General features: G+C 37.0%; 1 protein-coding gene across 1 annotated transcript in view; it reads right to left on the reverse strand.

The window, feature by feature from the left end:
- Positions 1-18,631, reverse strand: part of LOC123547080 (Fanconi anemia group I protein-like) — a 78,236-nt gene extending 59,605 nt beyond the window's left edge. Inside the window, exons 1-6 of the mRNA XM_053550551.1 lie at positions 18,526-18,631; positions 8,433-8,567; positions 7,710-7,785; positions 6,690-6,820; positions 5,828-5,913; positions 3,474-3,599 (exon numbers count right to left, since the gene is read on the reverse strand). Of these exons, the coding sequence (XP_053406526.1) occupies positions 3,474-3,599; positions 5,828-5,913; positions 6,690-6,820; positions 7,710-7,785; positions 8,433-8,516 (503 nt within the window). The 5' untranslated portion in view covers positions 8,517-8,567; positions 18,526-18,631. The remainder of the gene's footprint in view (positions 1-3,473; positions 3,600-5,827; positions 5,914-6,689; positions 6,821-7,709; positions 7,786-8,432; positions 8,568-18,525) is intronic.
- Positions 18,632-25,264: the final 6,633 nt, after the last annotated feature.

The following is a 25,264-nucleotide window of genomic DNA, read 5'->3' on the forward strand; positions in this document are numbered from 1 at the left end:
TTCGTAACAGATGCACGTAATTTTGTGAGAGCTATGGTCAGAAAATTGGTCCGAAAAAAAAACTGCTGGCAATGTTCTGTCGTATAGGTCGCAGGAACTTTTTCAGGCAGCAAAAAGGGTAGAAAAAGTGCGACCTATACACACCAAAATACGGTACAAAAAAAAACAACAAAGGTTAAGATCACTGCTTTTAAGAGAGATAGTCATTGTGAAAAAAAATGTTAACTAGAAAATGCTTTTGTAAAAAAGCGCATGTCTCCCCCAATGCAAAGTCCTAAAGGCAAGAAGTCAATAGCGGTCAGGAGCGAAAGTCGAAGAGACACTGACGTTTGGCTGCAATAGGGATCATCTACTTGGCATGTCCAGTCATCACGCTAAATTTCAACACTCTTGGCCTAGTGGTTCTCAAGTCACTGTTCAGGCTCCTTTGACCTTGACCTTTGATCAAGTGACCTCAAAATAAATTGGGGTCATCTACTCTGCATGTCCAATCATCCTATTAAGTTTCAACATTGTAGGTCAAGTGGTTCTCAAGTTATTTCCAAAAAATGATTTTACATGAACAGGCCACTGTGACCTTGACCTTTAATAGACTGACCCCAAAATCAATAGGGGTCATCTACTCTGCATGTTCAATCATCCTATGAAATTTCAACATTCTGGGTCAAGTGGTTCTCAAGTCATTGATCGGACCTGGTTATCAATGTTCAGGCCCCTGTGACCTTGACCTTTAATGGAGTGACCCCAAAAACAATAGGGGTCATTTACTCTTCATGAACAATCATCCTATGAAGTTTCAACATTCTGGGTCGAGAGGTTCTCAAGTTATTGATTGGAAATGGTTTTCCATGTTCAGGCCCCTGTGGCCTTGACCTTTACCAGAGTGACCCTAAAATCGTTAGGGGTCATCTACTCTGCATGACCAATCATCCTATGAAGTTTCATCATTCTGGGTCAAGTGGTTCTCAAGTTACTGACCGGAAATAGTTTTCAATGTTCGGGCCCCTGTGACCTTGACCTTTCACAGAGTGACCCCAAAATCGATAGGGGTCATCTACTCTTCATGAACAATCATCCTATGAAGATTCAACATTCTGGGTCAAGTGGTTCTCTAGTTATTGATCGGAAATGGTTTTCAATGTTCAGGTTCCTGTGACCTTGACCTTTGACGGAGTGACCCCAAAATCAATAGGGGTCATCTACTCTTCATGACCAATCATCCTATGAAGTTTCAACATTCTGGGTCAAGTGGTTCTCTAGTTATTGATCGGAAATGGTTTTCAATGTTCAGGCCCCTGTGACCTTGACCTTTGACAGAGTGACCCCCAAAATCAATAGGGGTCATCTACTCTTCATGACCAATCATCCTATGAAGTTTCAACATTCTGGGTCAAGTGGTTCTCTAGTTATTGATCGGAAATGGTTTTCAATGTTCAGGCCTCTGTGACCTTGACCTTTGACGGAGTGACCCCAAAATCAATAGGGGTCATCTACTCTTCATGACCAATCATCCTATCAAGTTCAATGTTGGCAAAAAGCCGGTCAATATGAGTATTGACCGGGCCAGTGGTCAATACTGGTTAAAACCGGTCAATACTGGTCAATACTGGTGGATTCAATATTTTGGTAACTCTTGGGTGGTCAATACTGGTTTATTCAACACTTTAACATAATGCACATTCACAGATTAGAACAAGCTGTAACAGTACTGTAAAAATAATAAAGCAATCTGAATAATATATAATTTTGTTTGTTAAAAAATATAGTGAATGAGTGGTCAATACTGGTCGATTCAGTTTTGGTCCATGGCAATGTGTCCTGGTCAGGCTCAGTTCTGGACAATATACTTAGACTAGTCAGTGGTCAATACTAGTTTATTAAATGCTTTTATCACCTAAAAGTATAGCCTTTATTTTAAATTAATTAAAAAAATATATATTACTATAAGTTACACTCATTGAAATGGACAGTACTGGTCAATTCAAATTTTGGTCCAACACAGTATCCCTGATCAACACATATAGTGGTCAATACTGGTCATTTAAATACTTTGATTGCATAACTAAAATTTTTAGATAAAGTTACCATGTTCAAGCATCTCATTAATACAATGGGATTATTGATCATGACAGCTAATTAGTAACTAGATGGACAGGCCTGCAACATATAATCTATTGTATATTGTAAGACATGGTGTCAGTTAGGCTATGTGACACTTGCTATCAAAACACAATTAAACCACTTCAATGAAAGGGTCCAGTTGTAGGCAGCAATTTTTCATTGAATTAAATACCAGTAAAAATAATTAGATTTATCACTTGTGAATCAAACACTTTTAATAACTACTACAGTTTATAAAATACTTTTTACAAATGAAGTTCAGTTAAATTAGCAGTCTAATGATCAGTATCAACCAGTGCTGACAAACTGACCACTTCTGACTAATTTGGGAATTAATTTGGTTGCTTGAACTAAATATAATGCATGCAAACACTTTCATCAAGCCCCAAATGCTCTTAACAGTCATTATTTTAATTGTTCATAAACTCTGCAAAATATCTTAACAGTCAGTATTGACTAATTGACCAGTATTGACCAATCGACCAGTATTGACCGGTATTGACCACTTCAGGGAGTATTGACCGGGGCGGTTTTAACCGGGGGCGGTTTTAACCGCCCAACACTGATCAAGTTTCAACATTCTGGGTCAAGTGGTTCTCTAGTTATTGATCGGAAATGGTTTTCAATGTTCAGGCCCCTGTGACCTTGACCTTTGACGGAGTGACCCCAAAATCAATAGGGGTCGTCTACTCCAGCAGCCCTACAACCCTATGAAGTTTGAAGGTTCTAGGTCAAATGGTTCTCCAGTTATTGCTCGGAAATGAAGTGTGACGTACGGACGGACAGGGCAAAAACAATATGTCTCCTGGGGGAGACATAATTCATAATTTATCAACATGATTTTAATCAAGTTATTATTCATTATCAGGGAATTTAAGTATCATTTCCTTCACTGATAATATACAAAAAATGTCACTACTTTAGCACCATAAATATGGCAAGAAAATTGAATATAAACCCCAGACTATAGAGTACCAGACAGCTTTATAAAGCAAATACAGTTTTTTTCCCCAGTAAATCAGTCTCCAGACAAGATAATGCCTGTTTGGTTAAACAACACTTGTCAATATGTATATCTTCAATTCTGTGTGTCCATTAAGCTAAATTGAAATCCAGTAATCAAATGTCTGCAACTACTGTGGAAGTGCCTAGTGAACATAAACTTTGATACAACAAAATCTTAATTCAGTCCAATCTATGGTAGTAGGGTTACCAAACCAACAGTCACCAAACTGATCTCTTCTCCACATTGTATATACATACAAACTTTCAATAATGCTGTCAGAAAACATAATCAAGGAATAAACATCTTCATTTTTTTGTGGAAATGTATGCTTTGCAGTTACACTTACTTGCAAGAGCAAAGACTATTGAGTACATGTCCCTTATATTCTGAACCTTTCATATGGTTCCCAGCATACACAATGTTCTCCTGGGAGGCAATGGCAGACAAGATCTTTGGCAGCAATTCTAGCGCTCTACAATGCAATGAATGGTGTCAATATTCATGATTTTATGAAAAAAGTTTTTATTTTAATACAAATTTTCCCCTTTACAGTCACGCCTGCAACCACACCCCAAAAACTAGAAACACAAGAGCCGTTTATAAAACACGTATGCCCCATATCCCCCCACATGATGGGTTGTCCCATTTCCAATCCTGTGATCATAATGACCTTGACCTACTAACCCTCAGAACATTAGGGGTCGTCTACATCAAAAGCTCAATCATGCTATCAAGTTTGAAGGTTCTGGATCAAGTGGTTCTCAAGTTATTGTGCAGAAATAGTTTTCAATGTTCAGGTCCCTGTGCTCTTCACCTTTGAACTCCAAAAAATTAGGGGTCAACTTCTTCATAGCCCATCCATGCTACCAAGTTTGAAGGTTTTGGGTCAAGTTGGTTCTCAAGTTATTGAGCAGAAACCATTTTGAAGGTTCAGGTCATTTTGACTTTGATTTACTAACCCCAAAACAATAGGGGTCATCTCATTCAGCCCAATCAAGCTACTAACTTTGAAGATACTGATTTAAGTGGTTCTCAAGTTACTGTGCAGAAATAGTTTTCAATGTTCAGGTCCCTGTGATCTTGACCTTTGACCCATTGACCCCAACAATAGGGTAATCTACTTCATAAGCCAAATCACAGACCGTAACCTTTGACTTACTAACCCCAAAAACAATAGGGGTCATCTACTTCATAAGCCTAGCCATGCTATAAAGTTTAAAGATTCTGCCTTAAGTGGTTCTCAAGTTACTATGCAGAAATAGATTTCAATTTCCAGGTCCTTGTGACCTTGACCTTTGACTTACTAACCCCCAAAACATATGCCCAATCATGCTATAAAGTTTGAAAGTTCTCAGGGCTCCAGATAATTTTTCAGGCCTATGAGTATTTACTCATCATAATTCTTGTGAATGAGTAAAATGGTAAAATATGAAATTGACAGGAAGTAGTTTTACTCTTGAAAATTTCTGTTAATGAGAAATGAGACATCAGTGTTTGTTCACTTCTTAATTTCTTTGAAAGTGACATTTTTGTGTTTTCTATGCATCGAAAGTTAATGATTTTAACAGACACCACTTTAAAATACACTGCCATACTGTAGCTATTTGTAAACAGAAATGCCTAATCAACAATGGGAATATTCCCAAGGCTGCCAGGTGCATGCTCACACATTTGTTCTGTTTCGTAAAGCATCCAGACATTTAAGTTTTTGTTTACCCTAGTAAAAAGACATTGTGTGCGTTTCTGTAATTTCATGTATGTTTCTTTTTAAGCTTAAAAATTATCAGACATGCGTATATTCATTATTTCAATGCGTAATTTACATTAATACGCATCTTATCTGGAGCCCTGGGTTCTGGGTCAAGTAGTTCTTTAGTTACTGAGCTGAAACAGTTTTCGAAGTTCAGACCCCTGTTTTTAACTTGCTGACCTCAAAAACGATTGGGGTCATCTACTTTTTAAGCTCTATCATGCTACCAAGTTTTAAGGTTCTGGGACAAGTGCTTGCAAGTTACTGAACAGTAAGGCCCCTGTGACCTTAACCTTTGACCCATTAACCCCTAAATCATCAGGGGTCATTTACTCCATAAGCCCAATCACACCATCAAGTTTGAAAGTTCTGGGTCAAGGGGTTCTCAAGTTATTTGACAGAAACCGTTTGCTCTACCGACAGACAGATGGATGGACTGACCAACTTGACAGACAGGTGCAAAGAAAATATCCCAGCTTCTTTGAAGGTGGGCATAAAAAACATTGCTAGTGTACAAATTTTGTCCATTCCCAAGGAGGACATAACTCTTCTCTGTAACGCTTTGACAGGCTATGGAAAAAATGTCAAGCAAATCTACACTTTCAGGCGATCAGAAGAATGAAGTTACATCGGAAGTTCGAAACCAATTTAAAAGCATGGAAGTAGTTTGCACTACAAACTCTCATGCACCAATAATGCAAGAGTACACATTTTGTCCAAGTTCAAGGGTGCATAACTCTAAAATTCCTGGAGCAACCCTGAAAAAAGTCTCACATCTACACTTAATGATGATGTCACTCACATCTACACTTCATGTTGATTATGTGTGTGAAGTTTCATTAGAATCCCTTTACTTTTGCAACGGTCCAACCAATCAACCAACCAACCAACACCTAAATATACCCCTAAACTTTGTTTCTGGGGCTATAAATGTCTTCAAATATTCTTACTTTCCTGACTGTGTTGAATCTGACTTGATACCATCCACGTATATACTGGCCAGTTCTGCGAGTGTCGGCCCTGGCAAAGTGTCTGCCTGTAAATGTAAAATTTGATGCTTTGTTTTTGGTGTTTTAAGACACATTAATTTAGTTTTGGTCATACAGAAGCTTTCAAACTTTTCATGGTGGGTTTAAGAGCCCAGGTACCAATCTGCATACTACTTCAGGCACTGTTCGTTACCTTGGTAGAACCACTGTCCTGCCAACTGGACAACTTCTTCGTATGATAACATTTTACCCATTGAGACACTTGAAAGGGGCCAACAATTCAGCTAACTTATAGTAACAGAATAACTAAGCTAAGGAGGTTAATAACTTTTTCTGACACAAGAATCTAGAATCACAAAAACAGGGCGGCCAACCCACGTGACTTCCACATATCGTACAAATGGAGATTTTGCCTATATTTTCCTCATTACTTGCCGGATTTTTATAAGATAATGTTTGTTGAAGGCAGCAAAATTAGTGCTTTCCTCCACATATAATGTCTGCAATCAGTTGTACTTTTCTCAAACACTTTGCCAAACTGCGAGAAATGTGTACGTTATCTACACAGTCCATGAAAAGCAGTTGGGCAAAGTGTTTGAGAAAATTGCAGAGAAACTGTGGATTATGGACTGAAATTCATCAGACATTCATCAATCCTAAAAGATCACCGTGAACACTTCCTGCTCTGGTGAGCTAAAAATCTGATCATTCCTCTCCGCCTCTGACTGATGCTGTAAGTGGTCAACTACTTGTACAGAAGATTAAGATTGTATATGTACGAAACAAAAGCAAACAGTAAAATAAACAAATCTGCTGAACTTACTTCTAGCATAAGAAGGCCTACAAGCTCTGAGGCCATTTTGTTATTCATATCATTTTTCTGCAGAGCGTCAATACACTGCTTGTACACATGGCTACGTCTTTCTACACATACTGTACTATCTGGTGGAGAACCTAAAAGAAACATTATTCTATAGATATAACTTTGCCAACCTTAAGAGCACTAATACTGGACCAGGCTCCACTGAAGTCGCTACACTTGACATGTCAAGCAAAGTTTGAATAGGTCAGGTAACTTTTTTGCAAAATCTCTAACCAGATGTCAGACATTTATACAAGTTACCATATATTTCAGAATGGGAAAAGAATAGTTTTCCTTGATAAAAAATCGTGACAAATGTTTTGACATGCCAGTTACAGTTTTTGTGTTTAACTTCCAATCAGAGCCTTTTTTATCATACTCGAACAATTGGAATTACTTCATAATGCATAAATGAAAATGAAATGTCTGTCAGACAAACATTCTTTAAGTTAGACAAAAAGAGTATTGAAGTATTAAACCTGCCCTTCAATTTCATGATTCCTGCTGGACTATTCAATGATTTTTAAGTCATTCATGAGTGACTAGAAAACTGACCAGCAAAATTTCGTAAAACTTCTTTTGACTAAATACAATCTACGTACATACTGTGAAATTTCATTGGCACAAAATTTTGTGGTTTGGATCAAAACATCTCTTTTGTGGGAATATGAATATGTGCATTTCAAATTCTAAATAAAAGATGAATAAGAACTTTACTTGTTTGGTGGAATCGATTTCATGGATTCACTCCATAAAACGTAAGGATTTCAGAAAAACCTCGCCAAGTGATCCTAAAGATTTGTCCGGAGTTTAAAAGCATTTGACCAAGCAGTTTCTAAAAATCTGCTAGCATACAAAAGTTTGCTCAAAATTCCAATGTTTAAAATAGAAGTTATTTCAGTGAAATAATATATCTTCCTTTAAGACAGAAGATTTGCTTAATATTTCAGATTGAAGAATTAAACAGTAAAGTGGAAATACCTAGCAAAATCGCCCTAACAAGGGTGAAAGTGTCATTTCTTCCCTTCAAAACTTTCCTCTCTATCATTTTACACAGCTGCAACAGAAAAATTATATCAATTCTTTCAGTCTTTTAAATTTTCACCAGACTAAGATATTCTTACAACATTTGGGGATTACAGTTAGATGTAAAACAGAAATCTAATACATCAAGATGTTCTTAGATAGATGACAAGTTCAAAACTCAAGTGCCTATCATGAACAGATATATCAGTTTGCTTGGTTGTATGGTTGCATTTTATGCTTCAGAACAATCTTCTTAATATAGATTTTATTATTTATATGAGCCGCGCCATGAGAAAACCAACATAGTGGCTTTGCGACCAGCATGGATCCAGACCAGCCTGCGCATCCGCGCAGTCTGGTCAGGATCCATGCTGTTCCCTTTCAAAGCCTATTGCAATTAGAGAAACTGTAAGCGAACAGCACTGATCCTGACCAGACTGTGCGGATGTGCAGGCTGGTCTGGATCCATGCTGGTCGCAAAGCCACTATGTTGGTTTTCTCATGGCACGGCTCATATATAAATCAAAATCCTCTAAGAAAGAAGCATCTAATATTTAAAACATATATTCTAATATTCAAAACTTAAAACTGTGTTTCATTCTAATAGGATGTTTGAACAACAATTACAATATCACAGCTAGCAAGGGATTTACATGAACTGAACCATTCTGTTCTTACCTCATAATTGCTTACTGCTTTAAGGCATTCTGTCAATTCTTCTACCTTGTTTTCTTCAGCAAAGCTTATAATTTTCTTGTCCATCTTAATGTGAGCAGGTCAAACGTTTGAAGCAGGTACAAAGAAAATAAATGCCTGGAAATGTTTGAAATAATAAAGCGTGACAATTATCATACACCAGGGGTTCCACTAGACCTGAAAACCCAAGAGTCCCAGGACCCTTGAGCCCAAATTTTGAAGGGTCCTTTTCCAAAATACAGGAGTCCTGTCCCAACACGTCCATATAATTGACTATATTTTTTTATTTAGTAATACGTAGATCTTTACCTAAGAAAGCAATAAACCCAAGATCATGTTACAGCATAATAAAAATGTCAGTTTCAGGTCACATAGTCTCATATTGTAAACTAATATTTATCAAAATTCATGTTATTTTGATTAGGTTTTTCTTCAATATTTCATTTATTTTTTAATAACAGTGCTATAACACTCTATAAAAATGTATCCAAAATGTACTATCCGGATACTGGTACACTTTCGGAATGTCATCGGAAAGTAGTTTTTACTCAGTTTACTTGATCACTAAGCTAAATCAGAGATAGTTCCTCAAATAATGATGCTACTTGTCATTAAAAACTGCATTGAAAGTCAGTTTTTTTTAAGGAATTTTGGAAATATGCATATGCCATCGGGTGTAATTAAGACTCGTGAACGGACATTCTAAACTTATTTTTGCTTTCGAAATTGACCAAAATTTGTGAAGTTTCTTGTTGAAATTACGACATGATCACTAAACAATGTTCTAATTTAAAGTTGGCATGAAAAAATCCTGCAGGACACTTTTCACATGCTCGGTAATCAGCTGCTAACGATAAATTTAACTAGAGCTATCACTAAAGGTGATGAATGTACCACCCGCATGCAATGACACAGTACATTGCAATTTGACGCACACAAGATTGCATAATTATGTGGACTGTATGTATATAGACTGTATGTATACAGTAAAGTAACAAAAAACAAAGTCCCATAACTATGCAGAATATTTATCTAAAAGAATGTAACATGCACCATGCACAACTAGGGTTGGTACTGATCACTTGTGTGAAGTTTCATTAAATTGTGTGTAAGGGTTTGGTAGATTAGGCATGCACAAGATTGCATATGCAGACTGTATGTACATAGTATGTTAGCAAGAAACAAAGTCCCATAACTCTGCAATTTTTGTCGCTGAAAGAACCTAACATGCCCCATGCACAACTACTGTTGATACTGATCACTTGTGTGAAGTTTCATTAAATTGTGTCAAGGGGATGAGGAGAGATGGTGCGCACAAGATTGTGTCTATGTATATAGTACAGTAACAAAAAAACAAAGTCCCATAACTCTGCAATTTTTTTTTCTGAAAGAACCTAACATGCCCCATGCACAACTACTGTTGTTACTGATCACTTGTGTGAAGTTTCATTAAATTGTGTCAAGGGGATCAGGAGAGATGGTGCGCACAAGATTGTGTCTATGTATATAGTATAGTAACAAAAAAACAAAGTCCCATAACTCTGCAAATTTTTTTTTCTAAAAGAACCTAACATGCCCCATGCACAACTACTGTTGGTACTGATCACTTGTGTGAAGTTTCATTAAATTGTGTCAAGGGGATGAGGAGAGATGGTGCGCACAAGATTGTGTCTATGTATATAGTATAGTAACAAAAAAACAAAGTCCCATAACTCTGCAAATTTTTTTTTCTAAAAGAACCTAACATGCCCCATGCACAACTACTGTTGGTACTGATCACTTGTGTGAAGTTTCATTAAATTCTGTCAAGGGGATAAGGAGAGATGGAGCGCACAAGATTGCGTCTACGGACAGACGGACAGACAGACAGACAGACAGACAACCTGAAACCAGTATACCCCCCCTTACAACTTTGTTGTCGGGGGGTACAAAAATTGGCGCCTTTCTTGACAGTACACAGGATCAATACGCTTTATCAATTAATTTCAACACTTCATTGATTCTTGTTACCTATGTGCACCAGCCGTGACATAACTGGCTGATAAAAAAATCAGCGAGGCATGTCTACAGGAGAAAGGCCAGGATTTAGCAGAAGATCAAAGGCAGGAGGGCATGACCGCGAGTGCTTATTTTGAATACACGTGTTTATCGTGGAAATAGTTTTACTGAAGGAAATGAATGATAAGAGAAAGGATTATCAAAGGAAAATGCCCCCGGGTCCCGAAGGACGCACAGGCAAGTATCCTGCCGGGTCCTTTGAGCGTCTTTTGAAAATCTCCCGGGTCCGGACCCGGGATCCCGGGTCAAATGGAACCCCTGTACACGCCATAATTTTTCAGGACCTTTCCAGGATTCTGAGTTAAAATTTCCGGGATTTTTACCCTTTGTCCGGGACATACACCGTGACATTAGTATTCGTCTGTTTCATGCATAAATATCATAAAATTACATGCAGTTTCCGGAGATAAACATTGTTCCCTCGCTTAGGAATACTTTGCTGCAAATGCCGTCTAGCTTTCTAAGGGAGGTAAATAGGGTAATTCACGTCTATAGTTCGGCATGCGAATATTGGTTGCGTTCCCGAGGTGAACTGAATTAGGAGATTTGCTACATAAGAAGAATTAACCTGGTCATCGTGATTTAGAATCCAGCTAATTTGGTATCATTTTTATGCTTAAACGTTTATCTAATCATTAATAAAATGGAATCCTCAAAGGAATAAAATAAATCTTGTAGATAAAATCGATATAAAATATTTCGGGTTGGGTCAATTTTCATGGATCGGTCGGCAAAGGCATTCATTAGACAAAAGTTTAATTTAGAATATGTGTGACAATCAATCTACATTTTGAAAGATTACAACCTTTTAAAATAATTATCGTTTAATTCACCATTATCAGCCATTTCTTCCAATCAAGGTTACATGTAGCTTCACCGCCTACGTGCTAAAAACAACGAGATTTTCGGCTATTGTTCCTAATATTAAATTATCATAAAACTGTTATTGATTGCATAATTTTGTCAATTCATAATCAGGGTCATCAAAATAGCTGACTGTAAATTAATCTGGGTCATCAAAAGATCGCAGGGCGCGTTCAATATGAGTGTTGATCGGAGCTGGCTTTATCAACATGTGTCCCGCTCGAGGGCATGAAACTGATTATCGGATAATTAGGAATAAACAATGTGACACCGGGGACTGTTTATTGTGTTTTATTAAAGTAAAATTCAACAATTTATAGACCAAAAAACTAGTTTTTTGGGGGGTTATTTTTGTTTTCTGTGTTTTTAATTTTTCGGGACATTTCAACACTGTCCGGGACACCGGGACGAGTATGTGATTTCCGGGACAATCCCGGACAATCCGGGATGTATGACATGTATGCAATTATTGTAAAAAGTATTTTGTCTTAAGCATTTTATCAGATTGCAATCTGAATTACAATCAGCTCATCTTTTTACATATATATGGTAAATTTTATGCACATTCACTGTCTCTACTCATATTACATATTTTGTGACCATACCTGACTTACAAGTTTTCAATGTTACCATGTACAGGGCTTTTCGTCCTTATATAAGTTTTTTTATAACAGAGGCTGATATTCGGCCACTTCGAAATCCAAAAATATTGTATTTTTTCCCCAACTGTAGCAGAGACACTTCCCAAAATGCAAGGTAAGATTTCACAAAATCACACCAACAGATGGTTTAGATTTTGTTTACATTTTAGTATTTCCAGAGGAAGCATTTGTCTGGTATAGATTTTCTGTTGCACTATAGCCTAACAGCTACAGTACCGCGTGTTACACCAGGGCACTCGTTTGGCCATTTTGAGGCCGAATATGGGCCCCATTCCCCTCATAGTCATAAAATAATATGTTTTTTCCCCTTTCTCAGACGAAAATTCCCCTGATAATAGGTTGTTTGACACAACTACATCTGTTTGTTTGTTTGTTTTGGGTTTAACGCCGTTTTTCAACAGTATTTCAGTCATGTAACGGCGGGCAGTTAACCTAACCAGTGTTCCTGGATTCTGTACCAGTACAAACCTGTTCTCCGCAAGTAACTGCCAACTTCCCCACATGAATCAGAGGTGGAGGACTAATGATATCAGACACAATGTCGTTTATCAAATAGTCACGGAGAACATACGCCCCGCCCGTGACACAACTACATATGAACACTCTTTCAAGTTATATTATAGTGCCTCTATGGAAGGTTACTGCTGCAATATAGTTGGTTTAAACATATTTTATTTATTTATAAGTCATTACATGAATAATATACAACAACTGAGATAAGGGAATTGGACAGAAAGCTAATTAGTTGCAATATACACTGGGACCCCGTTATAACGCTATCATCGGGGTCCAAGGTTCGAGACCCGCGGATCTAGCGGGGTTAAATTTATAACGCGGGTTGATCGTATCAGCGGTAAATGCAATACCCCACCCACCGGTAATGTATTTTGGACGCTGTTTTATGTTAATAAATAAGAATCGTATAAACGGGACATTTATTTACCTTAAATGCTACTGAAAAATACATTAAAAGAATTATAACGCTGTGTCATCTTCTCATTTTGTCGTGATTCTAAAAGAAAGTTAGAATTGTTTATCCCGGAAGTAAACATGTTTAACGCTGTGTGAGGACTGCGCGGTCATGAGAATTACATACGCAATGCAATTGCACTTGGGGTTTATGTAACTAAAAGAGAATAAACCACGGACAGTCTTAAAAAATTTAATTTTGAATACATGAAGAAAATCGATAAATAAGATAGAAAATTGTTAAATCGCCGTCGTATATATACGATATTAACAAGGGAGAACATTCTCAATATGGCTTTCAAAGCGTCGAATCTTCGCAAATTCCGATGAACTGAGAATGGTGAACGGCTGCATTTTATTACAAAACTGGGCATGTTGTTCGATTTTTTATTCACTCAAGTGTTCATGTCATCCGCTTAATTGGTGCAAACTTAATCGGTTTGATAGTTGACTGACCAATTTTACACGCTTGTTATGCAAACAATCTGTTTTTGACACGGTACTGATTGCCTAATTGTCACATGTCTTCATGTATTCAAACTTTTAACAAAGCCGATACGCAAACAAGTAAGCCAGCAAACAATTATTGATTTTTGACACAGTTGTCATGGCAAAGGTGTTAAAGTACAATGTACAGATACATGTAGTTTTAACGCTGGTTATGATCAAAAACATCCGCGGACTCGGAATTTTCTGTGGGAAAAAAAAATTTTTTTTTTTTTTTTTTTTTTTTTTTAACCCAAGAAAATTCCGGAGCCAAGAACCTACCGCGTTATAACGAATACCGCGGTATATCGAGTAGCGTTATAACGGGTTTCGAGTGTAGTTACATTAGTTAGAAATGATTGAAAACAGTATCAATAAGTGTGAAAAGTAGTAACATATATATATGGCCAAATAACGAAAAATTCCCCTTCTTGAGGGTATGGGTACCTCTCCCTAAATTTGTCTAGTGCCCTGTACACATAACCAGTCTAATCCGTTATGTTCCGTGACCTGGATTTTAGTCTCCGTTTCTGGGAAGATAAATTTGTCTTTTGGTGTTTACTTCCGATTGATTATTTTTTCCAAACTGTCACATAATGAACAAGAGGACCATGATGGTCCTGAATCGCTCACCTATCCCCACATGACCCAGTGTTGAACTGAGTATGACGTCGTTATTTCTATTATTTGACACAGTGACCTAGTTTTTGAGCACATGTGACCCAGATATTATCAAGATAAAAAATTCTGACCAATTTTCATGAAGATCCATTGAAAAATATGGTCTCTAGAGAGGTCACAAGGTTTTTCTATTATTTGACCTAATGACCTAGTTTTTGAAGGCACGTGACCCACTTTTAAACATGACCTAGATATCATCAAGGTGAACATTCTCACCAATTTTCATGAAGATCTCTTGAAAAATATGGCCTCCAGAGAGGTCACAAGGTTTTTCTATTTTTCGACCTACTGACCTAGTTTTTGAGGGCACGTGACCCAGTTTCGAACTTGACCTAGATATCATCAAGGTGAACATTCTGACCAATTTTCATGAAGATCTTTTGAAATTTATGGCCTCTAGAGAGGTCACAAGGTTTTTCTATTTTTAGACCTACTGACCTAGTTTTTGACGGCACGTGACCCAGTTATGAACCTGACCTAGATATCATCAAGCTGAACATTCTAACCCATTTTCATGAAGATCCATTGAGAAATATGGCCTCTAGAGAGGTCACAAGGTTTTTCTATTTTTAGACCTAATGACCTAGTTTTTGACCCCACATGACCCAGTTTCAAACTTGACCTAGATATCATCAAGGTGAACATTCTGACCAATATTCATGAAGATTTCATGAAAAATATGGCCTCTAGAGAGATCACAAGGTTTTTCTATTTTTAGATCTACTGACCTAGTTTTTGAGGGCACGTGACCCAGTTTCGAACTTGATCTAGATGTCATCAAGGTAAACATTCTGACCAATTTTCATGAAGATCCATTGAAAAATATGGCCTCTAGAGAGGTCACAAGGTTTTTCTATTTTTAGACCTAATGACCTAGTTTTTGACCCCACATGACCCAGTTTCGAACTTGACCTAGATATCATCAAGGTGAACATTCTGACCAATATTCATGAAGATCTCATGAAAAATATGGCCTCTAGAGAGGTCACAAGGTTTTTCTATTTTTAGATCTACTGACCTAGTTTTTGAGGGCACGTGACCCAGTTTCAAACTTGACCTAGATATCATCAAGATGAACATTCTGACCAATTTTCATGAAGATCCATTGAAAAATATGGCCTCTAGAGAGGTCACAAGGTTTTTCTATTTTTAGACCTACTGACCTAGTTTTTGACCGCACGTGACCCAGTTACAAACTTGACCTAGATATCATCAAGGTGAACATTCTGACCAATTTTCATGAAGATCCATTGAGAAATATGGCCTCTAGAGAGGTCACAAGGTTCTTCTATTTTTAGACCTAATGACCTAGTTTTTGACCCCACATGACCCAGTTTCGAACTTGACCTAGATATCATCAAGGTGAACATTCTGACCAATATTCATGAAGATCTCATGAAAAATATGGCCTCTAGAGAGGTCACAAGGTTTTTCTATTTTTAGATCTACTGACCTAGTTTTTAACCCCACGTGACCCAGTTTCGAACTTGACCTAGATATCATCAAGGTAAACATTCTGACCAATTTTCATGAAGATCCATTGAAAAATTTGGCCTCTTGAGAGGTCACAAGGTTTTTCTATTTTTAGACCTACTGACCTAGTTTTTGACCGCACGTGACCCAGTTTCGAACTTGACCTAGATATCATCAAGGTGAACATTCTGACCAACATTCATGAAGATCCATTGAGAAATATGGCCTCTAGAGAGGTCACAAGGTTTTTCTATTTTTAGACCTAATGACCTAGTTTTTGACCCCACATGACCCAGTTTCGAACTTGACCTAGATATCATCAAGGTGAACATTCTGACCAATATTCATGAAGATCTCATGTAAAATATGGCCTCTAGAGAGGTCACAAGGTTTTTCTATTTTTAGATCTACTGACCTAGTTTTCAACCCCACGTGACCCATTTTCGAACTTGACTTAGATATCATCAAGGTGAACATTCTGACCAATATTCATGAAGATCTCATGAAAAATATGGCCTCTAGAGAGGTCACAAGGTTTTTCTATTTTTAGACCTACTGACCTAGTTTTTGAGGGCACGTGACCCAGTTTCGAACTTGACCTAGATATCATCAAGGTGAACATTCTGACCAATTTTCATGAAGATCTTTTGAAATTTATGGCCTCTAGAGAGGTCACAAGGTTTTTCTATTTTTAGACCTACTGACCTAGTTTTTGACGGCACGTGACCCAGTTTCGAACTTGACCTAGATATCATCAAGATGAACATTCTGACCAACTTTCATAAAGATCCTACGAAAAATGTGACCTCTAGAGTGGTCACAAGCAAAAGTTTACGGACGGACGGACGGACGGACGGACGACGGACGACGGACGCTGCGTGATCACAAAAGCTCACCTTGTCACTATGTGACAGGTGAGCTAAAAATACTAGTTACTACAGTAAATCTATCAAATGCATCAAAAGAAAATCAGAGGTCACTGTCAAATGCATGACAGTATCAAAAGAAAATCAGAGGTCACTGTCTGACTGTGGGGTAAAAAAAACCTGTAAAATCGAGGGTACCGGTATCGTACAGTTACCTGAATCAGTGGGGCACCAGAATCGGTGTATTTTGTTTAAGCATGCTCCTTGTTTGAACAGGGAGTCCTATGACATAATAAGTTTTGCACTGGTTGTGTAAACTTATTAACTACATCACAGCTGTCAAACTTTGCAAAATGTGATTTTAAATAAAAAGTAATGATGATTTAAAATACCCATGTGTAAATTTTCATGAATTTCTTATTACTTTTTACCACTGTTACAAGATCTCCTCCACTTCCCCCACTTTTTAACCATTTGAAACAATATTTTGCATGATGTAGCTTCAAGATCTGCCGGAATTATAAATATATGGTAAAATAATATGCATTACCCAGAATTAGCATACAGGGTATTCCCAAAATTTCATCTTATATATTTTTGTTGTAGAAAGTACTGTTTTACCTCCATTTGTTTCACATGTGAATGTAAATAAATCTTGATTTTCTGCCAGAAATGGAAAGATTGCAGTTAGATAGTTGCATCTCATTTGTATTCACTCAATTTGGAGAATGTAACCATAAAGGATGTCACCATCATCCACCTCTTATACTGCTGCTTGCAAATGGAGGTTAGACTGCATTGTGGTTTTCGCTGCTAGTGCTATATATGGTTAACCTTACTTGTTACAAATATAACAAATCCCAGTAAATATATTCATTTTCATGAAAAGAACGTACTGGTACTGATGATAAACCCGAACAGAAAATGAGGTTTTTTACCTGTAACTTTTTTATTTCTGCAATTTGTAATCAATGGTCGGTATCAAAATAAAGCTTAACATTTCCTGAAAACTTTACATAATTCAAATTTACATTTAGTTAGCAAACTCACATGAAGTGAGGCCCTGAAAGGGGTTTGTAAAATGGGGACTGTAAGCAGGCTGACTGATGATAAATTCGAACACTTTGTCATTTACAAAATTTTCTTCGTAGTATTATATCGAAACTTTCCCCAAAAAGCTGCAACAGTCATTATTGATCAAGTAATGAAGAGTGACCCAATGTCAGGCCTTCATGTGGCGACAGTGAGCATGCGCAAAAAAACACCCTCTTCCCCAGTAATTTTGGATAAATATTTTTTATACAGATAAATGTAAGTCATTTATTTATACAGAATATTTAACAATTTTGTTTTTATTTACACCAGTTGGTGTTTTAAATGGAAACTATTAGATGGTGTGTTCAATTTTATAAATAACCGATTGCAATCAAATATTTCCAAGGTGGTCGACTTTATCATTTGTCCGGGTTTATCATCTGTACCAGTATTGCTTTTATAATAACTGTAATGTTTTGGACATACTTCTCCATTTTAATATCACTTAACCATATGGACTACGAGTACACTGATTCAGGTGACGGCATTTAGACATACCGCTTACAGGGGTCATGTTATTAAAATGGCTCTGATTTTAAATTGAAAGCTAGTTTTAAAGAATGTGGATCTCTTTAAGATGCACAAGTAAATAATGTATCAAAATAAGTTCATTTTGATATATTTAACCAAAGTTTAGACAAATGCATACGAGATGAATCCTTATCCCCACCAATACTGGTAACTCCAGGCTAATAATAATTATAACCAGGAAAAATAACTCAGTATTTGCGCATAGGGGAATAAAAAAAACTGATATAAAGTCAATTTTTTTGGAGGAAAACTGCATGATTTAAGAGAAACTTTCTGATGGGAAGGGGCCCGTCTACGGCATAATAAGGGTGTGGATGGTTTCCAGACAAAGCGTGATACAAATTATTTTTGACAATCCATGCATATACAGTGTTCAGTCTTTTAATTCACCTGTTGTCACTTTATGTTTGTAAAATATACAGGAGATGGACGACCGAATGTTTTTTTTTTTCCGTGGAATTTTGTTTGTAAACATTAAAAATGGCGCGAAATTCTTGAAGGACACAATCTAATGTAAATACCAAAAAGAAACACAAACACCAACAAGATCGGCGAGGCCCAGGATAGTATAAGGTTATATACCAATAAAAGAAATTGTTCTTTGTTTCATATAAAATTCAGCTACTTCAGAACAATTTTGTTACAGTTTCTAGATTTTCACTCCGTCGTAGACCTGTTTTCCACAAGATATCCATACATTTGCTTCAAGAAAACGAAAAGAAAAAGGGGTGTTGAATAGTATGCAGTGAAATGCAAGTCAACTGAAGTCAGGTACCCTCATATTGCCGCATTTCAGAAAGCGATCCGCAGAATAAACACCCTACTTTCCTTTTCTTCTTCTTCTTCTTCCTTTCTAGTACAGACACCTTAAAGCGTATACTCGTACTGGCGCAGCGCGGTGTAGGAAAATCTAAAATCAGGTGAGGTGGTTGGTAAAAATATCTATGTACAGTGCAGTTAAAAACGGCCAGTATGAGTCTATCTAAGTGTCACCTTCTGGACTTCTCCCTTGAAGCTGTCAATGGTGGGGCTGTTGACGGCAGTCTGTGGGAGGCTGTTCCATAGGCGGATGGTGTCTGGGAAGAAAGATCTCTGATAAGTCAGGGTTCTGGCAAAAGGTAAAAGGTAGTTGAGTCCATGGCCTCTCACTGAACTGATCGGGATGAGGTGTGTTGTAGGGACTTCAACTAGTTGGTACACAATCTGGTACATCATGGTGACTTTTGCCTGTGCTCTGCGTTCCTGTAAAGTGGGCCACTGGAGCTGTTGCAGCATAGATGATACACTACTTGTTCTTCTGTAGTCTGAGAAGATCATCCTGGCTGATCTACGCTGCACCGTCTCCAGCTTCCGGATGTTGATGTCAGTAAAAGGATCCCATATAATTGCCATATATTCCAGAAGTGGCCTCACCAGGGTAAGAAAACACAGCTCCTTGGTCTTCCTGGGGCATTGATGGATGTTACGTTGTAAAAATGATCTAGCGTTGTTTGTTTTCTTAGTGATGGTGTTGATATGGTGGTTCCAGTTGAGTGATTTTTCGAAGTTCCGGCCTAAATACTTTGCTGTGTCAAGTAAACAACTCGAAAACATGCGAGTATTACCATGAAACGTGTCCTATTTTATGTAAAATTCATTCCACGAGTGAAATAATGCCCATTTGGCCCACGATTTACGCGCAAATGCGCGAAAAATGGAAAAAATAGGATCTGTTTATTAGTGACTTCTTTCTTACACCACGGAAACACATTTTGGACCGAATTGCTGCATTATAACCTATAATATTCATTATATTATGACAGCAAAATTACCATCATTGCATGTATAAAAAGACAAAGAACTATGGATATAGAAACTTTCAAAATGTTAAATAATTTGGCACCTCCAGTTCTATCTGATCTAATAAATAAACGTTCAAATTCATCATATTATTTTAGATACTCTAATATTTTAAAGGTACCCCAAGTCAGTACAACTAAGTTCGGTAAGAACAGCATTAGGTATGCTGCCCCTGTATTGTGGAACTCCCTACCTGACACTTTTCGGCAAACAAATAGTTTTAACTATTTTAAAAATCGAATGTCTTGCTGGTCAGGAAAGGAGTGTATCTGTATGGCTTGTCAACAAGTATAACTTGTCCGTAATGCAGTGGCATGCATACCTTTATCAAACGCCCGCTTGTTTTTCAGTTTAACTATTTTTGCATGTTTTTTCAACTACAGTTATAACAATTATTATTTGTGCTTCTTATACTATGTGCTTATCCTCCAATACCTTTTTAGTTTTGTAACCTATTCTTGCTTTTTTAGTGTTTGCATGCCATCATACGTATTATAATTATATGCTTGTTTTATTCCAAATCTGAGAGGTTTATGCTAATCTGTTCTCCTCAAACCTGGTTTGAAGGGATACGCTTTCTTAGCTTTTTTTAGTCTAATACACATTTGTGTCAGTTTTCCTTATTCAGTTTCTTAACTTCAGGTCCTTAAGTAATCTTTAGGCATCTGGTCATGATTAGCATAGTCCACTCAGTTTTTACCTTGTATTGCTAGTATAATAACTTGCTTTGCTTTTGTGTGCTGTATATGCTTTATATTTGTATGCCTTTTCTTACAGCTCTTTTTTATTTGTTCATTTAATATATGTTATAGCAGCCGGTTATAAAAGCTCTTCCCGAGCTTATGTTTTCTGTTATGATGTCTTGCCGACTTTAAATAAAATTTATTATATTGTATTGTATTGTAATTTATTACGCGTAAAGCTATTATTTGTCAAGACATTGTAAAAAATGCAATATGCACTTGAAATTGCAAATTTTATTATTTCTCTTGAACAGACTCAGCGAATCAGAATCTGCTACTCAGGCTTCACTTGGTTAGAGATCAGTAAGACGAACATTCTGACTAAGTTTCATAAAGATTGAGTCACAACTGTGGCTTCTACAGTGTTCACAAGCTTTTCCTTTGATTTGACTGGGTGACCTAGTTTTTGACCCCACATAACCCAGATTCGAACTTGACCTAGAGATCATCAAGACAAACATTCTGTCTAATTCTCATGAGTTTCAAACTTGAATTGTGGTCTCTATAAGCAGACATCCCAACTCTCCCGATCCGATAGGGTTTCTCCCGATTCTGGTTGTAAAACCCGATCACCCCGATCAGAAGTCTCAATCTCCCGATTAAAAAAAACAACAACAAAACAACATAAACACACAAAAATTATGAAATAATCCGCTTCTTTGCGCCTATCTGATACTGTATCACTACTGACGAGTCTGTAAACAACAGCTTTCGGATATTTTCGCACCTTATTCTACCCGTGCTGATTATTGTTTATTACACGATTTAACAAAGCCAGGTGTTGATTAATGTGTCACAGTTGAAATTAAAATCCAGACATTAGATATCTAATTAAATTCAATCAAATTTAGATTAGAAATTATACTGGCTTTACCTTTTTCTGTAACTTTTTGAAATCGAAAGTAGATGGTCGCCGAGTCAACCTGCTAGGTTTTAAAAAACATTTCTCTTAAAAATCATTTTGATAAGAGGAAATGTCATGGTAAATTTTAATATCACTTACCGTCAAATGCTGTTAAACTGTCTTTGCATCATAACAATTTGTCAAACACATCCTTTTAACTGGAGATTTAGGCAAATCTACGAAAGTGTAACAATACCCGGACATTCAATTTTGGATAACAGGATTTTGATCAATAAAAGTATTTGAGCCAGGGGTTTTAAATACTGGTTAACAGGGATGAGAATCAAACAGTAAATTTTCTATTGCTTGAACGTTTATTCTTTTAGCTATATACGTTTTGTTTTTACAGTTCTAACAGCTGTACTGTTTGTCATGTAAAATTCACCTGGGGAGTCTTCTTTCCAACAAAAGAAATAAAAGTGCAGGTTTAATTTTCAGTGGTGTTTTGAATTTAGACATAGTGCTTAAAGTGCCATAACTATTTAATTTTGCACAGAAGGCTTCATGTATTATTGTTCCAAAACATTAAAAATGCATGAATAATAAGATATAGACAAGTGAATTTTTTTAAGACTAGTGATTTTATAAGAGCAAATAAGTTTATATTGTCATTAGATTTGTTAAAAGCTTCGTTATCATGAACATTATTACCGCGGTATAAAGTCTCCCACTTGAACACCTCAATCTCCCACTTTGGAAAGCAAAAACTCCCACTTGGCATTCAGAAAAAGTTGGGATGTCTGTATAAGGTGTTAACAAGATTTTCCTTTGATCGGTTCTAGTGACCTAGTTTTTGACCCCACCTGACCCAGATTCAAATTTTACCTAAAGATCATCAAGGCAAACATTTTGACTAAGTTTCATAAGGATTGAATCACAACTGTGGCCTCTACAGTGTTCACTAGCTTTTCCTTTGATCTGGCTACTGACCTAGTTTTAGACCCACGTAACCCAGTTTCAAACCTGATGTAGAGATCATCAAGACAAACATTCTGACCAAGTTTCATAAAGATTGGATCAAATTGTGGCCTCTAGAGTGTTCACAAGCCTTTCCTTTGATATGACTGGGTGACCTAGTTTTGACCCACATGGCCCAGATTCAAATTTGACCTACAGATCATCAAGACAAACATTCAGACTAATTCTCATGAGTTTCAACTTAAATTGTGGTCTCTAGAGTGTTGACAAAATTTTCCGTTGATCATGTCTAGTGACCTAGTTTTTGACCCCACATGACGTCCAATACCTTTATTATTTTTAGAGAATTTTTTTTAAGAAATCAATAATTTTTATTTGTGTGTTTTTTTTTTAAGTAAAAAGGGGGAAATATTTTGTCAAAACAAGCAAATTCAGTGAACTGGTATCCCTGCCAAACAGAATAAAGATTTTACCCTTGAAGAAGCCGTTTTTGCCTCTAAAAAGCACTTAAATGCAAATGAATTTCAGTCTCTTGAAAGATATGATATAAAAACTTTTTCTTAAATATTTAGTTACAGTGACCTTGACCCAAGCAATCCAAAACGAAACAAAAAAAAGAATCTCCATTAAAGCTATCCAGTTCCTAGGTTTCGTCTGCTTAGTTCATTCCTAACTGAAATTACTGAGAGAAAAACATTTTTCTGTTTTCAGTGTCCATGATCCTGACCTTGACACGAGCAACCAAAAATATATCTAAAACCATGGTCTCCATGCAAGCCTCCTAAATTCCAAGTTTGATCACAATACAATTTTTCTTACTGAAAGCCCGCCCGCTTAGCTCAGTAGGGAGAGCATTGGTCTACGGATTGCAGGGTCATGAGTTTGATCCCCGGGCGGGGCGTATGTTATCTGTGATGATTTGATAAAGGACATTGTGTCTGCAATCATTCGTCCTCCACCTCTCTTTCTTGTAGGGAAGTTGGCAGTTGCTTGCGGAGAACAGGTTTGTACTGGTACAGGAACACTGGTAAGGTTAACTGTCCGCCATTACATGACTGAAATACTGTTGAAAAATGGCGTTAAACCCAAAACAAACAAAAAATTTTTACCGAGGTTATCGAGCAAAAACGATTTTCTGTTTTTAGTAACAACTGACATTGACCCAAGTTAACGAAAACATACTGTATATACGTTTGAAATAAGAGGGCCATGAAGGCCCTGTATCGCTCACCTGAGCTATTGACCTAAAGATCATCAAGATTAACATTTGACCAAGTTTCATTTAGATATGGTCATAAATGTGGCCTCTAGAATGTTAACTAGTTTTTCCTTTAATTTGACCTAGTTTTAAACCCCGCACGACCCAGATTCGAACTTGACCTAAAGATCATCAAGATTAACATTCTGACCAAGTTTCATGCAGATACAATCATAAATGTGGCTTCTAGATCGCTAACAAGCTTTACTTTTGATTTGATCTGGTGACCTAGTTTTTGACCCCACCTGACCCAGATTGGAACTTAACCTTAAGATCATAAAGATTAACATCCTGACGAAGTTTCATAAAGATAAGGTCATAAATGTGGTCTCTAGTGTGTTCACTAGCTTTTCCTTAGATTTGACCTGCTGACCTAGTTTTTAATCCCACCATGCCCACATGATCCAGATTCCAACACGGCCTAAAGATCATCAAGATAATATTCTGACTAAGTTTCATAAAGATACAGTCATAAATGTGGCCTCTAGAGTGTTAACAAGCTTTTCCTTTGATTTGACTTGGTGACCTAGTTTTTGATCCCACACGACCCAGATTTGAACCTGACCTAGAGGTCATCGTGACAAATATTCTGATCAATTCCCATGAGTTTCAAACTTAAAAGTTAGGTCTCTAGAGTGTTAACAAGCTTTACCTTTGATTTGACCTGGTAACCTAGTTTTTGACCCCACCTAACCCAGATTAAAATCTGATCTAAAGACCTTCAAGATTAATATTCTGACTAAGTTTCATTAAGATATGGTCATAAATGTGGCCTCTAGAGTGTTAACTAGCTTTTCCTTTGATTTGACCTGCTGACCTAGTTTCTGACTCCACATGACCCAGATTCAAACTTTACCTAAACATCATCAAGATTAATATTCTGTACAAGTTTCATGGAGATACAGTCATAAATGTGGCCTCTAGAGTGTTAACAATCTTTTCCTTTGATTTGACCGGGTGACCTAGTTTTTGACCCCGCCTGACCCAGATTTGAACTTGACTTAAAGATCATCAATGTTAACATTCTGACCAACTTTCATTACATATAGTCATAAATGTGGCCTCTAGAGTGTTAACAAGCTTTACCTTTGATTTGCCCTGGTGACCTAGTTTCTGACTCCACTTGACCTAGATTTGAACTAGCCTTAAAGATCATCAAGATTAACATACTGACCAAGTTTCACAGATATATTATCATAAATGTGGCCTCTAGATTGTTAACAAGCTTTACATTTGATTTGACCTGGTAACCTAGTTTTGACCCCACCTGACCCAGATTTAAACTTGACCTAAAGATCACCAAGATTAACATTCTGACCAAGTTTCATTAAGATGTGGTCATGAATGTGGCCTCTAGAGTGTTAACTAGATTTTCCTTTGATTTGACCTGGTGACCAAGTTTTTGACCCCACCTGACACAGATTTAAAGCTGACCTAAAGATCATCAAGACTAACATTCTGACCAAG

This window comes from Mercenaria mercenaria, chromosome 9 (genome assembly GCF_021730395.1).
Source record: "Mercenaria mercenaria strain notata chromosome 9, MADL_Memer_1, whole genome shotgun sequence".
Classification (NCBI taxonomy): domain Eukaryota; kingdom Metazoa; phylum Mollusca; class Bivalvia; order Venerida; family Veneridae; genus Mercenaria; species Mercenaria mercenaria.